The 16901-nt window shown below is 35.7% G+C and overlaps 1 protein-coding gene across 1 annotated transcript in view; it reads left to right on the top strand.

The window, feature by feature from the left end:
* The window catches only part of hmcn2 (hemicentin 2), a 94950-nt gene that overhangs the window by 76197 nt on the left and 1852 nt on the right, over positions 1-16901 (top strand). Inside the window, 28 exon segments of the mRNA XM_051117996.1 lie at positions 35-171; positions 263-404; positions 1489-1633; positions 1728-1855; positions 1966-2122; positions 2347-2468; positions 3318-3482; positions 3595-3702; positions 3810-3944; positions 4170-4304; positions 4394-4663; positions 5952-6142; positions 6229-6442; positions 6519-6653; positions 7349-7539; positions 7719-7800; positions 8361-8531; positions 9671-9823; positions 10135-10272; positions 10399-10520; positions 11245-11485; positions 11611-11670; positions 11798-11917; positions 14365-14499; positions 14706-14825; positions 15148-15273; positions 15355-15483; positions 15667-15978. Of these exon segments, the coding sequence (XP_050973953.1) occupies positions 35-171; positions 263-404; positions 1489-1633; positions 1728-1855; positions 1966-2122; positions 2347-2468; positions 3318-3482; positions 3595-3702; positions 3810-3944; positions 4170-4304; positions 4394-4663; positions 5952-6142; positions 6229-6442; positions 6519-6653; positions 7349-7539; positions 7719-7800; positions 8361-8531; positions 9671-9823; positions 10135-10272; positions 10399-10520; positions 11245-11485; positions 11611-11670; positions 11798-11917; positions 14365-14499; positions 14706-14825; positions 15148-15273; positions 15355-15483; positions 15667-15978 (4284 nt within the window).

Raw genomic sequence — 16901 nt, 5'->3', positions numbered from 1 at the left:
AGGTGAATCATTTGTTTTTTCCGGTCACTTTCAGTTCCACCCACTCTTCTCGGCTCTAATGACGTCAGAACTGTATCGGTTCCAGCCAAAGGTCACTTGACACTGGAATGTCAAACCGACAGTGACCCTCCACCAGAGATTGAGTGGTACAAGGATGATGTCAAACTACAGGTGAGTTGTTCAGTGTACTTTCCGGATGTACTTGTAACTATTACATTCATATATTACAATCACATTGGTCTGCCTTTTCTGCCTGTCTCAGTTGGGAGGTCGAATTCAGTCCATTGCTGGTGGACAGTATTTGGAAATTCAAGATGTCCGGACCCAGGATAGTGGACAGTACAGCTGTGTGGTCACTAATATTGCTGGCAGCACCAGTCTGTTCTTCACTGTAGAGATTCTCTGTAAGTTTGTGTCAAACACACTCATGTCGTTCCAAACGTGTGAGACTTTCTTCTGTGGAACTTCTTATACACTTAAAGCATATAGACTGTTGTACAAAAATTTGGGGTTGGTAAGATTTTAATGTCTTTGAAAGAAGCCTCTTATGGTCACCAAGACTGTGTTTATTTGATTAAAAATGCAGGAAAATCTGAAATATTGTAAAATATTATTATAATTTAAAATAGCTGTTTTCTGTTTTAATATATTTTAAAATTCTACTTATTTCGTGTGCTGGTTAAGCTGAATTTTCAGCAGTCATTACTGTCTTCTGTGTCACATGGTCATTCAGAAATCATTCTAATTTAATGATTTGATGCTCAAGAAACATTTCTAATTATTATCAATGCTAAAAACAGCAAAAATATTTTTGTAGAAACTGATACTTTTTTTTTCAGGATTTTTTGATATTAGAAAGTTCAAAAACAGCATTTATTTGAAACAGAAATCTTTTGCTGTCACTTTTGATCAGTTTAATGGATCCTTGCTAAATAAAAGTATTAAAAGTCACACTGACCCCCAAACCTTTGAATTTTTTGAATAGTAATGTCAGATGATATCCTGCAAAACATCTATTTTTATGTTCCACAAAAGAAAGTCAGTCCTACAAGTTTGGAACGTCATGATGGTGAGTAAATTTTTATGCATATATATATGTATATATATATATATATATTATGAGATTCTGTCTGCATTCTGAGCACTTTTGAGATATTGAGCTTCAAAGTTTTTGCGTTCCATAGATTTCTGTAAATTGAACAATTTTTGTTTTCTAAAGAAAAGCCCAAAATGTACACAGCTTACAAAAGAAACATCACATAATGTAAATAAGCTGTCACAGAATAAACATATGTGAAAAACTCCATTTTGACAAATATGTCAGATAGAACCTTATAATTCTAATACGACAAGATATATATAATTTTTTTTTTTTTTTTTCGTTTTTATGTGAACTGGTCCTTTAATGCCAAACATGATGTTGTTAATTCACAATGAGTCAGTCTTTGCTTTAAAGGAAATAACAGCTTTTTGATTATGTTCATTTAGTGCCACCGGTCATCAGAGAGGGCAGCTCACTGATTATAGCACATGTCAATCAGGATGCAGTGTTGCCATGTGAGGTGGAGGGAGGGCCTTCCTCATCCGTCTTATGGAGAAAAGATGGTGGTCCAGTCCCACTTCACAATGGCAGGCAAGTTTAAACATCAAGCAATCAAGTGAACTTGAGTTTGTTTTTTAATATATCAAAGTGGCATCAACTAAATTGTATCTCTGCCTACTCACAGATTCACCTTGCTGTCAGAGGGCTCTTTGCGCATTGCGTCTGTGCAGCTGTCCGATGTCGGGCGTTATTACTGCAGTGTATCCAATCAGGCAGGATCGGATCATCGCGGCATGGACCTTAAAGTCTACAGTACTGCAGAGCACTTTCTCTTTTTTTTCCCCTAAAGAGACAAAATAGCATTTTCAACAACCTCCTAAATGAGCTAATTTAGTCTTTTCTGTCCTCATTTATCCTTTCAGTTGGGCCTTCAATCAGCCCTGGCCCTTTTAATGTGACGGTGGTCACAGGTCAGAGAGCAGTGTTGAGTTGTGAGAGCACAGGCATACCTGCTCCTCAGGTGAGCTGGAAAAGGAACGGCTCACCTCTTAATGTGGATCTTCAGTCTGGCGCTTACAGGTTTAAAGTCATATTTTAATATATAATGTTTAATGCATATTTTGTATTTTTTAATTAGTTTTAATTGATAAAAAATAATATATTTTCATTTTTTTATACAGATTTACCTTAGTTACTGACAGTTTATTTATAATAATGTAACATGTAATATATAAGGTTCACAAGCTTTGAATGAGCTGGTGTAATTTTTAGTATCTTTAATAAATGTTTTTTTTATTTTGAAGGTTAATGTCTTCTGGATCTCTGATCATTACCTCACCGTCTGTTGAGGATGAGGGCTACTTTGAGTGCACAGTGACCAATGAGGTTGGAGAAGAGCGAAGGGTTATAGAGGTTATTCTGCAAGGTATTGTGTATTAGCTTCATGGAAAATAAGAGATAGAAAATACATTTTCATACTCATATACTATGGCCTCAAGAACTGTTATTTTATATAAGAAAATATAAAAAAGTGGCATTTATTGTAATGAAAGATGACGTGTCCAAATACTTTTGGAGGTAACTGTACATACAGTTGAGGTCAAAAGTTTATATGCACCTTAAACTGCATGTTATTTTTTTTATTTAGTACTGACCTGAATAAGATATTTCACATAAAGGACGTTTGCATATAGTTCACGAGAAAAAATAGTATATGAATTTAGACAAAAATGACCCTGTTCAAAAGTTTACACACACTTGATTCTTAGTACTGTGTTGTTACCTGAATGATCCACAGCTGTTGATAGTTGTTCATGAGTCAGTTAAACTGCCCGCTGTTCTTCAGAAAAATCCTTCAGGTCCCACAAATTCTTTGTTTTTTTAACCTTTTTTTTGTGTATTTGAACCCTTTCCAACAATGACTGTATGATTTTGAGATCCATCTTTTGACACTGAGGACAACTGAGGAACTCGTATGCAACTATTACAGAAGTATACACAGTATTAAGAATCATGTAAACTTTTGAACAGGGTCATTTTTATATATTTTCTCTTGTGGACTATATGTAAACATCTTTATGTGAAATATCTTATTCAGGTCAGTACTAAATAAAAAATAACATGCATTTTATATGATCCCTCTTATTTTGGTAAAATAATTAACATTTTGCAGATTCTGCAAACTTTTGACCTCAACTGTATAATGCAGCATAAGGTGAACTTATACTGTATGTATGTGCATATTCATTAATTATTTTCATATTGTTTTTTTCAGTCCCTCCTGTAATTGAAGATGATGTCAGCAGTGTTACAGCTGTTAAAATGTCCCCTGTCGTGTTGCCTTGTCATGCCACGGGCCGTCCAGAACCTGTCATCAGCTGGAACAAGAACTGGATGCAGTTGGGCGCTCGAGGGGGCAGTTACCGTGTGCTGCCCACAGGTAAATCTGAGACAAATTTCCACCATAAGCTACATGCTTTCAGCTGTTACTGATATTTCTAAACCTACGCTTTAGTAGATTATTTATTTGTAATTTTTTCATTATGTTGTAGGTGCACTGGAGATCTTGGCTGCAACACCTAGTCATGCTGGCAAATATACCTGCTCTGCCCGTAATTCTATTGGAGCGGCTTACAAACACGTTACTCTGACTGTACAGGGTAAGATACAGAAGTAATAATGATATTATGTCACTTGAAATCATCTTATGAATAAAAAGCACACTTAGTATGAGCGGTTACCAAAATATATGGTTTGGTTTGGGTAGAGCCTCCAGAGATCAGACCAATGGCAGAGGAAGTCCAGGTGGTGTTACATCACTCAGTGGTTCTGCCTTGTGAAGTACAAGGATTCCCAAGACCCACCATTACATGGCAGCGAGAGGGCGTTCCTGTGGCAACAGGTTGGTTTGGTTGTAGCCTAGTTCTTGAAATTTGATTAGCTAACAGTTTAAGTTGTAAAACAGGAAATATTAATAATATTATTATTCTAATGTGCAAAAAGTCTAAGCATCTTGTTGTATCAACACACTAATTCAGAGACAATGTGTGACGTAAGTGCTTTTGGTAGAAGAATTTTGATTAATAAATGATCTGGCATATATGTTATAGCTGTGGGTATTTTCTAGGTCATAGACTGACCGTGCTCTCCAATGGAGCTTTGAAGTTCTCACGGGTCACTCTTGGAGATGCTGGAACATACCAGTGTTTAGCACAGAATGAAGCAGGAACAGCCATGGGAAGAACCAACCTCATTTTACAAGGTACAGCATGTTTATCTAAAGAATTCTGCCTGTACGGTATCTTAAACTAAAGATTCAGTTGCATATTCAACTCACTGTTTCTGTGACAGTTCCTCCAGTGTTGTCTGTGCCTCGTCTGGAATACACGGCAGTTCTTGGCCAGCCGGTCAGTCTGGAGTGTACTGCAGATGGTCAGCCAAAGCCAGAAGTGACATGGCACAGGGAGCGTAGGCCTGTGGTGGAGGGCGCACACCTGAGACTGTTCTCCAACGGCACCCTGCACATCACTGCCACTCAACGCAGCGATGCAGGAATCTACACCTGCTCAGCCCGAAACAACGCTGGTAGAGCCAGCCATGACCTCAGACTTATTCTGCAAAGTGAGTTCCACACAATACCAAGAGAATCATTGTCCACGTATATACGACGTCCTCCCTCACTGGCAAATTATTATTTTTTAAATCATAGGTTTAACAACAATTTATACTTAAAACAAGAAGGAAAAAAGTTATATCTATGTGGTGAATATATATTAAGAATTATATGTATTTATTAATATATATAAAATAATAAAATATATAATAAATCTTAACTGCTATGCTACAAAAAAATAAAAAACTGTATTTTTGTCTAATTTTCCAAACATCCTATCCTAAACACCCCACTAAAAAAATTTTATTTGGCATAAATTTAAGAAAATATATGCTTAAAAACATTTAATTGTGGTGAAAACAACACTGGGTGCTATTATATTATATAGTTAGTCTTAAAATTAATTAATATTATATTAATATTATATATTTTAAAATAAAGAAGCTTTTAAAAAGATATATGTATCTTGTTTTAAATATGTTTTACTGTTTTTACTGGAAAATAAAATAAAAATAACTGATGAAGAAAATGTTTTTTTAATCATAAGTTTAACAACAATTTCTACTTAAAACAAGAAAAAAGGCATTCCGTTAATGTGAGTATTAGAACATATGTTAATAATTGTATATGTTTAGTAATATATAAAATAAAATTACAACTGTTTTGAAACATTTAATATTCTGAAAAGCCTGACGCCACCAAAAAAAAACTGTTTTTGTTTTATTTTTAATTAAGATATCTACATATCCTATGCTAAACATTCCACTGAAAAATTATAATTTGGCAAAAATTTAAGAAATTATATGCTTAAAAACATTGTTTTTAACATTTCACAGTGTGGTGAAAACTAAACTGTCTTAACATTAATTATTATATGTTTTTAAAATGTATGCTATTATAATATATAGTACGTCTTAAAATTAATTATTATATTTAATATTATATATCATTTTAAAATAAATAAGCTTTTAAGTAGATATATGTATGTTATTTTAAATATGTTTTCATGTTTTTACTAGAAAATATGATAAAAATACCTGAAGAAGAAATGCTTTTTTTTAAAATGTAAAACAGTGTAATGAATAGATTCAAGTATGTATATATTTTTATATTATATAATTCATTATATAATATAAATTTATATATCAATTTATATAAAAATAAAATAAAAAATGCTAAAGATATTTAGCATTACACTGCATATGAATTACATTTCATCAGACTGTGGTCTTAAGCATTTTAAACCTATAAGTATACATTGTATTCATAAATATGTTTATATTCCTCTCCTTTTAGCCCCACCACAGATTTCTGTTGGTCAGTCAGAGATGTCTGTCGTCCAGGGATTTCAAGCACTTCTGCCATGTCCAGCACAGGGTCTTCCAGAGCCCAGAGTGAGCTGGGAGAAACAGGGAGTACCTGTGCCAAACCTACCTGGCAAATTCACTCTGCTGAGGTCAGGAGAACTGATTATCGAGAGGGCAGAGGTCGGTAATATGCATGTTACTTGACATAAATGCCCGTTTAAAATACCCTTCATATAAAGTCATGATGTTACTTTATGCATTTGCAGCCTGGCGATGCTGGTCTGTTCACATGTGTGGCCACCAACACTGCTGGAACAGCTCGACGGGACATTCGGCTGTCTGTCAACATGAGACCTGCTTTTAAAGAGTTACCTGGTGATGTGACGTTGAATAAAGGGCAAAGTCTCACCCTATCCTGCCATGCTCAGGGTACTCCACCCCCCACCATAATCTGGACTGTCAACAACAGGCCCTATACAGGTATGAGAGAACTTAATCGTCTTTCCTTCGATACATTTTTCAAGCATAACAAGAATTCTCTTGTTTTTGCCCACAGGTCCAAGTGTTGATGGGTCTGGCAGAAGTTCAGTAATTATTAACAATGTCACTGTAAGTGATGGTGGCACCTACGTCTGCATTGCAGAGAACACTGTAGGATCCATACGCGCTCTTTCATTTGTGCGTGTCAGAGGTATGCATTATTATTTATTTTAAAAATCACATCCAACAATCTGTAAAAATATGTTCAGTGTAAAACAGAGTAAGTGGTAGTGTTTGAATGCTTCTAGATCAGTGTTTCTCAACCACAAGGGGGACAAAATGACTACAGTTATTAAAAAAAAAACAAAACAAAAAAATTAAGTTATCTCTTGTTTTAATTAATTCCCTTAAGATGTTTATGTAATTGAAGAACCATGGTTCCCACAGTGTTGGAAAACTTGCCTAATTTTAGACCTAGAAAAGTCATATAAAAAAAAAAAAAAAACTTAAAACACCATAGACATTTTTATAAAGAATACATATTTTTGTACTCAGGCCAAGAAATAATTTAAAAATATCTATTTTGGTGATTCTGTAAATAACAAAAAAATGAAAAAGTAATGTAAATTAATTGATTTAAAAAACGGGATTGCTAAAGAATATTTGTGACCCTGGGCCACAAACCCAGTCATAAAGGTCAATTTTTGGAAATTGAGATTTATACATCAACTAAAGCTGAATAAATACATTTTCCAGCTTACATATTGAGGTCTTCAAAGTCATAAAGGTTGAGAAACACTGTTCTAGATGATGCCTTGTGGCTGTCTAGTGCAATATGTTAAATTATGTTTTTCTAATATAAACAGCTAGTTACAGTATTGTGAAGCATGCACTCTGTCTTTACAGAACCTCCCATGCTGAGAGGAGAAGCCCGCACCTCTCAGACTGTAGTTCAGGGAAGAGCAGCCATGCTGGACTGCGCTGTCAGCGGGGACCCTGTCCCTTCCTTGCGGTGGCACAAAGATGGCCAGCCAATACTTGGCTCTCTGCGGTTTCATCCCCTTCGCAATGGTTCTCTGGCTCTTTACAGTGCTACGGTAACCAGTCCTTATCTGAGTGAACAATGACTACATTATTTAGTATTTTGGTGCAGTGTCAAAACGATTGAGTAAGATTCTAAAGGCTTTTTACTGTATCAAGGACTGTTTGTCCAGCTCACCACTCCACAATCTAATGAAAGAAATGTGTGTGCAAAATAAAAGTGTGTGTTTTTCAGATGGGAGATTCAGGAGAGTACAGATGTGTTGCTGAAAGTGAGGCGGGCGTTGCAGAAAGAACAATATCTCTGAAAGTACAAGGTAAATGCCAAGTTCTGTCATGAAACACTAGATGGTGCAGGCTGATGGGTTGTTAACGCAAACTGATGATATTCACAGCGTTAAACTACTTAGCACAAGCTGATTGTTGCATGTTGCATACACAGCCCATAAGCTTGCTGCTTTACATTTTCACAGCATGCTTTCAGAGTTTCTTTGAAAGCTTCCACTTCCCCAGCTCCACCTGTATAGATCTGTTACAGGTTCTTATATATGCTATTTGTGCAGTAGCAGTATGTTTTAAGTACTCGCTGCAGCATATCTGCATATGTATTGGCAGTGGCAAGTTCCTGTACTTGCTTTGCATCAGCAATAGTCTACAACAACAGCAATAACCAACAGCAGCAGCAGTTCAGCAGCGTAGCTGACGCAAGTTACTATTGAAGATAATAAAATCTCCATTACCATGCTAAAATCTTCCGAGAGTTGTCATGATAGAAATTATATTATTAGAGCGTATATCCATATTATTATTTGAATATATATATATATATTTTAGATTCATATTTAAAGTAATTTCACATTCTGTACTGTTTTTGCAGTCCCAGGGGGCTACTCAAACTGGGAAGAGTGGGGCCCGTGCAGCGTCTCCTGTGGGCAAGGCATCCAGGAACGAATCAGATTCTGTAACAACCCACCACCAGCCAATGGCGGCCCATCGTGTGAGGGTCCAAATGTCGATTCCAGAAATTGTCAGGCCTCTTTGTGTCCGGGTAAATCTATGTTTAATGAAATAACAATATAGTTTTAAATCTTAATAGAATAATGTAGGGATGACAATTTTGTAGGTCAAAACCAAGAAATGAGTTCCACAGATTAGCATGTTCACTTCCAATGTTCCATTGTTCAAGGCTTTTGGCTTAGAGGAGAAGTCCACTTCCAGAACAACAATTTACAGATAATGTACTCACCCCCTTGTCATCCAAGATGTTCATGTCTTTCTCAGTTGTAAAGAAATTGTGTTTTTTGAGGAAAACATTTCAGGATTTTTTACCATATAATGGACTGATATGGTGCCCCAAGTTTGAACTTCCAAAATGCAGTTTAAATGCGGCTTCAAACGATCTCAAATGTGGTTGTAAACGATCCCAGCCGAGGAAGAAGGATCTTATCTAGCGAAACAATCGGTTATTTTCATAAAAATAATACAATTTATAAAAATAATAACATTTAAAACGCTCATCTTGTCTTGCTCTCCCTAAACTCTGTGTATTCTGGCTCAAGACAGTTAGGGTATGTCAAAAAAAAACCCCACTCGTATTTTCTCCCTCAACTTAAAAATCATTTCAAAATCATCCTACATCGCTGCAGTTCCGACCCAGTGTTTGCAAAGTAAACATGCAAAGAAGATCAAAGACCCTCAACAAAAAAGGTAAAACAGCGATATAGCGCGATTTTGAAATAGAGGATTCTACCGCAGCTGTATTACTGATATATTTTATGTCAATAATTATAGTCTGTGTTTGGCTACGTTTTACTTCTGCCAACTATATTTACACTTCAAAGGTTATATATTGTGTTCATTTGTAAAGATTATCATGACAAACAAAAAGTCTAAGAAACAAATTTTTAAAAATGCTTTACAAGTGGCATTACCGCTTCCACCTGGTATTAATATGTTTCAAATGAATCTCCAGTGATCACGTACGTTCATATTTTTGTTGGTGGTTTATGATACGATTGTTGTCAGAAGTGAACAATATTCAAAAGCACTCGTAGAATATGCCGTTACTCCTTGTAGGTTTAGGACACCAAAAAACTTCCATTTTAATGTAAAATGTGCTTCAGACTTTCTGTGATGGTGCAGACTACAAGAACCCTTGCACACTTGTCTTTTTTCTGTGTTGTGTAGGCGAGTCTCCGCGGCGTGCACGGGGCAGTCTGATAGGCATGATAAATGAGAAGGAGTTTGGAGTGGCCTTCCTAGAAGCCAACATCACAGAGAATGAAGAGGATGGCACCAGCACCCTGGAGGCCCATGTAGAGAACATTCCTCCAAGTGTTGGTGAGTGTATTTACATACAAAGTGTGGTTTGGCATGTATATAAGCGATCAGTCATGCTAAATCAAAGCTATGTTGACCTTTAGCTGACAAGAACATGAGAATCTGGTTCTTGATAACATAAACTTTCTATTGTACTTGTCCCATTTTTAAAACCTTTACAGTGTGCTTTCAAACGGACATCAGTAAGAAGTACCAAGCAAAGAGCATCTTGTCAGTTTTCAACACATTTAAACTGACAATGTTCTTTCTCTGACAGTAAGACATTGCTGTTTTATTTTGAATCTTTTATTTGAAACTTTCCTGCATTACAGGTCCTTTGTTGCGAGTGCTCGTGTCTGTATTTGCCCCAATTTACTGGACAACAGTGTATCAATCACCAGAAACCCAAAACGGTTTCTCTTTCACTCAAGGGCAGTTCAGGCAGGAATCTCAGCTGGAGTTTGACACAGGTTACAGCTTTTTCATACATGATTAACATGTCTGTAGTTGTAAATGAGACATAAACACATTTTGTGTTTCTCAGAGGACTTTTTGGGTTCTGTCCACTGAATGTGTCTTCTGACTTGCAATGACAGGAGAGGTCTTAAAGCTGACTCATGTGGCCAGAGGTCTCGATGCAGAGGGGACTCTGCTAGTGGACATTGTGATCAACGGCTTTGTTCCTCCAATGCTTTTGACTTCTAATCTCAATCTACAGGTTGGTCTTTCAAGTTTATGGATGTAAGACTCTCTGACTTGCATTTATGTACACTACCGTTCAATAATTAGGGGTCGCTGAGAGCTTTTAAAGTATCTTATTCTCACTATGGCTGCATTTATTTGATCAAAAATACAGTAACACGGTAATTTTTTTTAAATATTTTGAAATATTTTACAAATTAAAATGACTCTTTTCCATTTTAATATATTTTAAAATGTTTTTTGATGGCAAAGCTGAATTTTCAGCATCATTTCTTTAGTCTTCAGTGTCACATGATCCTTCAGAATTCATTCTAATGTTCTGGTGAAGAAAGAATTCTTAATTATCATCAAAGATGACACAGTTGTGCTGCTTAATATTTTTGGGGAAACCAAGAAAAAAAATCTTTTGTATAGTTATTATGTCTTTACTGTCACATTTGATACATTTAATGCATTCTTGCTGTATAAAAGCATTGATTTCCTATGAGTAGTGCATGTACAAATAGAAAAGCTGTTAATAAAAATAAACCAAATACCCAGGTATACAGTAGTCAACATTTGAAGTGGATCAAAACCTTTCATCAAAGTTGTCCTAAAACCAAAACAATACCCATTCTCATCTTAGGACTTTGATTAACTTTTTTGATCCACTTCCAATGTTGACTACTGTAGTTAGAAATACTCTTAAAGGGATAGTTCATCCAGAAAGTAACACGTAAAATGTTATTTTTGTTCATTAGGAGTTTGACGAGTCATATGTGCAGACAGGCTCTGGGCAGCTTTATTCCTGGTCCTCACAAAATCACATTTGGGACGGGGCTCCTCTGAGCCTACGTTGCAATCATTCTGTGGTTTTTGAAGGGCCAGAGATTCGTCAGGGGCCCCTGCTGCAGCTTCTCAGACTGACAGGAATAAGTAGCACTTACAGCTTTTTCACTCTAAGCCTGGAGTTCAAGATGACTGCCAGTTTACTCATACCAGGTCAGTCCTTGGGACAGTTTCTCATTTAAAAAGAATGTGTAAAATGATATACTTTCACAAATCAATACACAAGAAATATTTTTTAATAAATCTCATTTATTTCTCAATGTTTCATATGTGTGTAGAGGGAGATGGAAAGACATGTCCAAAAGGTTTTGTATTGGATACAGCATCTTACTGTGCCGGTATGTACTTTAAGCAGTTTTAAAAATGATATTAGCTATGAAAGCTCACATTCTTTTACCAATATTAAAACAAAATTTATTGTAGAATGTGATTGGAATATGTTGTTGTTGTTGCTTTGTCCTTTAGATGAAGATGAATGTGCTGTTGACTCTCCCTGCTCACACTCCTGTAATAATATCATGGGTGGTTTCTCCTGCGCATGTCCGTCTGGATTCACCATCTCTACCGAATCAAACACCTGCCAAGGTCAGATCTATATTAATCATAAGTTCTCAAACTTAAGTAAGGATTTTGAGTAAAATCACTTGTTAATACAGATTAATGGAGTAGTTCACCCAAAAATGAAAATTACCCCATTATTTACTCACCCTCAAGCCACACCTCAAGGTGTATATGATTTTCTTCTTTCGGACGATTACAGCTGGAGTTATATTAAAAAATGTCCTGACTCTTCCAAGCTTTATAAAGGCAGTAAATGGCTGTTGAGATTTTGAAGTCCAAGAACGTGCATCCATCCATCATAAAAAGTGCTCCACACACCTGTAGGGGGTTAATAAAGGCCTTCTAAAGCAAATTGATGTGTTTGTGTAAGAAAAATATCCATATTTAAAACTTCATAAAGCGTAATCTCTAACTAACTCTCGTACGGACATTAACGAGAGAGTGGCGTTACAGTGGAAGAGGTAGGACATGAGAAGTGACAACGCGAAAGCACTGTAGAGTAAAGCTGCCCTCAACAAAATATTTTTCCTGGTTGACTAGTAGTCATTCATTTCAAGCATTAGTCAACTAATCACATGTCTTTTAATAAACCATTTAAATCTTAATAATGAGCCTTTAATTGGCTACATAGCCTAGTAAGCGCTCAAGCACACGCATAAAGCTTGCCACAGCACATTATAATTATAATTTTGTCAGGGAAAACAGTAATAAGGATGCATTTAACATTTTAATAATTTGTTTGTTAAACTAGTGTTTGTTTTTGGCTTAAGAGATGAAGTTAGCGACTTTGATCTTCACAGTAGTGATTACATATGGATTACATAATCTGAGAATAGGCTATTTGTCTTCCATTTGAATTGATTCATTTGAACGTAGACATTTCGCTCTCTATAGATACACTTTTCATGTCTGTAAGGCAAGTATACAGTATCAGTTTTTTTTCTTGACATGCTCAAGTTTAAAGAGACTGAGACGGCAGAAAGCGCATCTTGTTTGCTTCCATTATTTTAGAAAAGCACAATATTTTGTTGTTATTCTGAGTATACACAAATAAACAAAGAATCTTTACAGATTTTAAAGATGTATGACTCTTATCTGTATGACCAAGAATGATAGAGTATTTTAAGAGCAAGTGACGGCACTGGTGCCTCCATCTGTCATGCAGTAATCACGCTACTATTCAGCTTTCACGCTCCGCACAGACACTTGAAAAGCACACATTTTCCTTGGTTAACATTAGATTGAGCAGCCAAGTTGCTACTGCTTACATATTTCAGATGATAACTATATAGACAAGCCATTAACAATCTGTCTGTCATGGACTGTGTGATTTCGCCACCTCTTGTTTCATTTTTTCTGCGACTAAGCGACTAATAAAATTATCGGCTTATCAAGTACAAAACGAGGATTTGTAAAGAAAAATGTAAAAAAAGGAGACTGGTTTTCCTTGGTTCTCACGAGACTAGTGTATTTTCACCAGGGCTTATGCTACACCTACATTCTATATCATCCACCGGAATCGCACTTTCTTGTGAATGTGTACGTCAGTTAGCAGAAGCTAGCGATTACAGTTCATAAAGTTTACAATATGGATATTTTTCTTACACAAATGCATTGATTAGCTTCAGAAGGCCTTTATTAACCCCCCGGAACTGTGTCGGGTACTTTTTATGATGGGTGGATGGATGTACTTTTTTGGACTCCTATTGGACTATTGACTCTCAACAGCCATTACCTATATAGGTTGGAAGAGCCAGGACAATTTTTTTTTTTTATATATATAACTCTGATTGTATTCATCTGAAAGAAAACCAAGGATGGCTTGAGGGTGAGTAAATCATGGGGTAATTTTCATTTTTGGATGAACTATCCTTTTAACTTGAACCTGAAATATTGATATGTGACCCTGGACCACAAAACCAGTCATAAGTGTCAATATTTTGAACTTGAGATTTATACATCATCTGAAAGCTGAATAACTAAAAGTTCCATAGATGTATGGTTTGTTAGTATAGTATAGTGTAGGTATATTTGGCTGAGATACAACTATTTGAAAATCTGGAATCTGAGGGTGCAAAAAATCGAAATGTTGAGAAAATCACCTTTAAAGTTGTTCAGATGAAGTTCTTAGCAATGCAAATTATTAATCAAAAATTAAGTTTTGATGTATTTATGGTAGGAAATTTACAAAATATCTTAATGGAATGTAATCTTTACTTAATATCCTAATGATTTTTGGCATAAAAGAAAAATAATTTTGCTATTGTTACAAATATAAAATACAATATGGCTATTGCTACTTAAGACTTGTGGTCCAGGGTCACATATAGTATTTTGATGGCACTATCCGTAAAAAGGGTGCATTGTTCGTAGATGATATTAGCACATTAAAAATAAAAGGCAGTGAAAAATGTATCTCTTTTTTCCTGGAAGTACAACAGTTGCTTACTGTGATTTTTGTTGTTATTCAGATATTGATGAGTGCACCCAAGGTTCCCACTTGTGTCACCCCAACCAGCAGTGTGTGAACACTGTTGGGACGTATCGCTGTCAAGCCAGGTGTGGCCTGGGATTCAAGCCCAGTTTAGTTGGCACCAGCTGTGAAGGTTAGTTTTACCACCATAAAAAATATATTGGTATTTAAAAAAAATACTATATGAATTCATAAGCTTTATATAATTTTAAAGTCAACAACAATTAGAAAAGTCCTTGAGATATCTAGAATGAACTCTGAATGTAAAAGTGATTTGTTCTAGATACAGGAACTATCCAGAATGTAGAGGAAGGTAAACTAACAGATCTTTTCCTTCAGATGTGGATGAGTGTCAAGAATCAGCAGTTTCTCCATGCCAGCAGCAGTGTTTTAATACTCTAGGCTCCTACCGTTGCACCTGCCACCCAGGATACCAGCTGGTGGGACATCGCTGTCTGGGTCAGTGTCACTTTGTAAAACCATATTGAATTTCACAGGTTCATTGGTGTTGTTTAGTGGAGTTTTTGAATAGCATGTCTTATGGGATTTATGGGATTCATTTGTTGAGACTATACCTTTAAATATATATTTTTATATTTTTAATTTCCTTAAAATTCTTTCAGTGCACAATTACGGAGACATTTAAACAAACACACCAAGATGCATAGAGGTTTTTGAATGACATGGGCAATATTGAGCTTAGAGAATATTAACAGAATCAAAACTGTAGCTTATTAAACTTGGATTTTACTTAACGTCATTTATACTTGTTTATAATCAGATATAAATGAGTGTTTGAGGAATGTGTGTCCAGCACACCAGCAGTGCCGAAACACAGATGGAGGATATCAGTGTTTTGACAGCTGCCCATCTGGCATGACCACAGCAGAAAATGGAGTGTGTGTGGGTAAGGAGTAACTTCATTAAAACCCTGTTACTTCAACAAATCAGTTTATTTTAAATGAGACATGCCTTTCTGTTTCTGCAGACATAGACGAATGCCAGGATGGCAGTCACATGTGCCGCTATAGCCAAATCTGCCAGAACACTATTGGTGGGTATGGTTGTGTTTGTCCTCGAGGCTACCGCTCTCAAGGTGTTGGTCGACCTTGCTTAGGTAAGAGTCTTAAAGCAATTTCAAATACACGTTACAAGTGGAATTAGCAAAAGAGCGAAAGTCAGCAAACTGGCTGAAATCACTCACAGCATTTTTAAATTATGTAAAACAATATGTAAATACGGACAGTACAAAATACTTTGTTTCATTAAAGCTAATGCAGGTTCATTTTTGGCATCGCAGATATTGACGAATGTGCGCAGGTGCCCAGCCCTTGTGCTTTTCAATGCCGCAATGTTCCGGGCAGCTTCCGCTGCCTGTGTCCACCCGGGACGGTCCTTCTGGGTGATGGTCGCTCGTGTGCTGGGCTTGAGAGAGGGCATATCTTTACCAACAGTACCAGGGTGCAAGCCAGGCTGCGGCCCCAGCTGGTATCTACTTTAGAGCGTCCTTACCTTACTCGCCTCTCAGTCCTACCAGAGCACCTTGGATCTTCACGCCGTCCCAGGCATGAATGCCCAGTTGGATACACCAGCAAGGATGGTACTTGCATAGGTGTGTGACATTACACTGTATTTTATTATTAAAAAAAAAAAACATTTTATTTATTTTTTAAATAATAGCATTTAAACACCCTCGACCCTTGAAAACTTGGAAGCACTTTGGATGGATTTTATTTTATTTTATTTTATTTTAATACAGATGGCGGGTCAATTTAGGTTCATGGGCTTTTTTATTTTATTTTTTTTTTTTATTTTAGAACATAAATACGGACGACCAGTCCATTCAGATCCGAGGGCTTTTTATTTTATTTTATTTTTTTTTGATTTTATTTTATTTTATTTTTTTTAATAATAGTATTAGCTTGGATGGACAACCAGTTATTTATTAATATGGATGGCCAGTCCATTCAAGTCCTAGGGCTTTATTTTATTTTATTTTATTTTAATATGGATGGCTAGTCAGTTCAAGTCCAAAGGCTTTTTATTTTGTTTTGTTTAGTTTTATTGTTTTTAAATAATAGTATTAAAACACCCTCAACCTTTAAAAACTTGGAAGCACTTTGGATGGAAGACCAGTCCATTCAAGTTTTGTTTTATTTTATTTTATTTTATTAATAAGGACAGCCAGTCCATTCAAGTCCAAGAGCTTTTTTATTTTATTTTATTATTATTATTTTTTAATAATAATAATAAAACACCCTCAAATCTTAAAAACTGGGAAACACCTTGGACGGAGACCATTATTTTATTTTATTATTTTTTATAATATAAATATAGATGTCCAGTCCATTCAGGTCCAAAGGCTTTTTATTTTGTTTTGTTTAGTTTTTTTTTTGTTTAGTTTTTTTGTTTTTTAATAACAGTATTAAAACACCCTCAACCTTTAAAAAATTGAAGGACCTTGGATAGACGACCAGTCCATTAAATTTCAAGGGCTTTTTATTTTATTTTATTTTATTTTTATATAATATTAAT

The sequence above is a fragment of the Labeo rohita genome, chromosome 8 (assembly GCF_022985175.1).
Source record: "Labeo rohita strain BAU-BD-2019 chromosome 8, IGBB_LRoh.1.0, whole genome shotgun sequence".
Lineage (NCBI taxonomy): Eukaryota > Metazoa > Chordata > Actinopteri > Cypriniformes > Cyprinidae > Labeo > Labeo rohita.
This window is presented reverse-complemented; position numbering and strand designations above follow the sequence as displayed.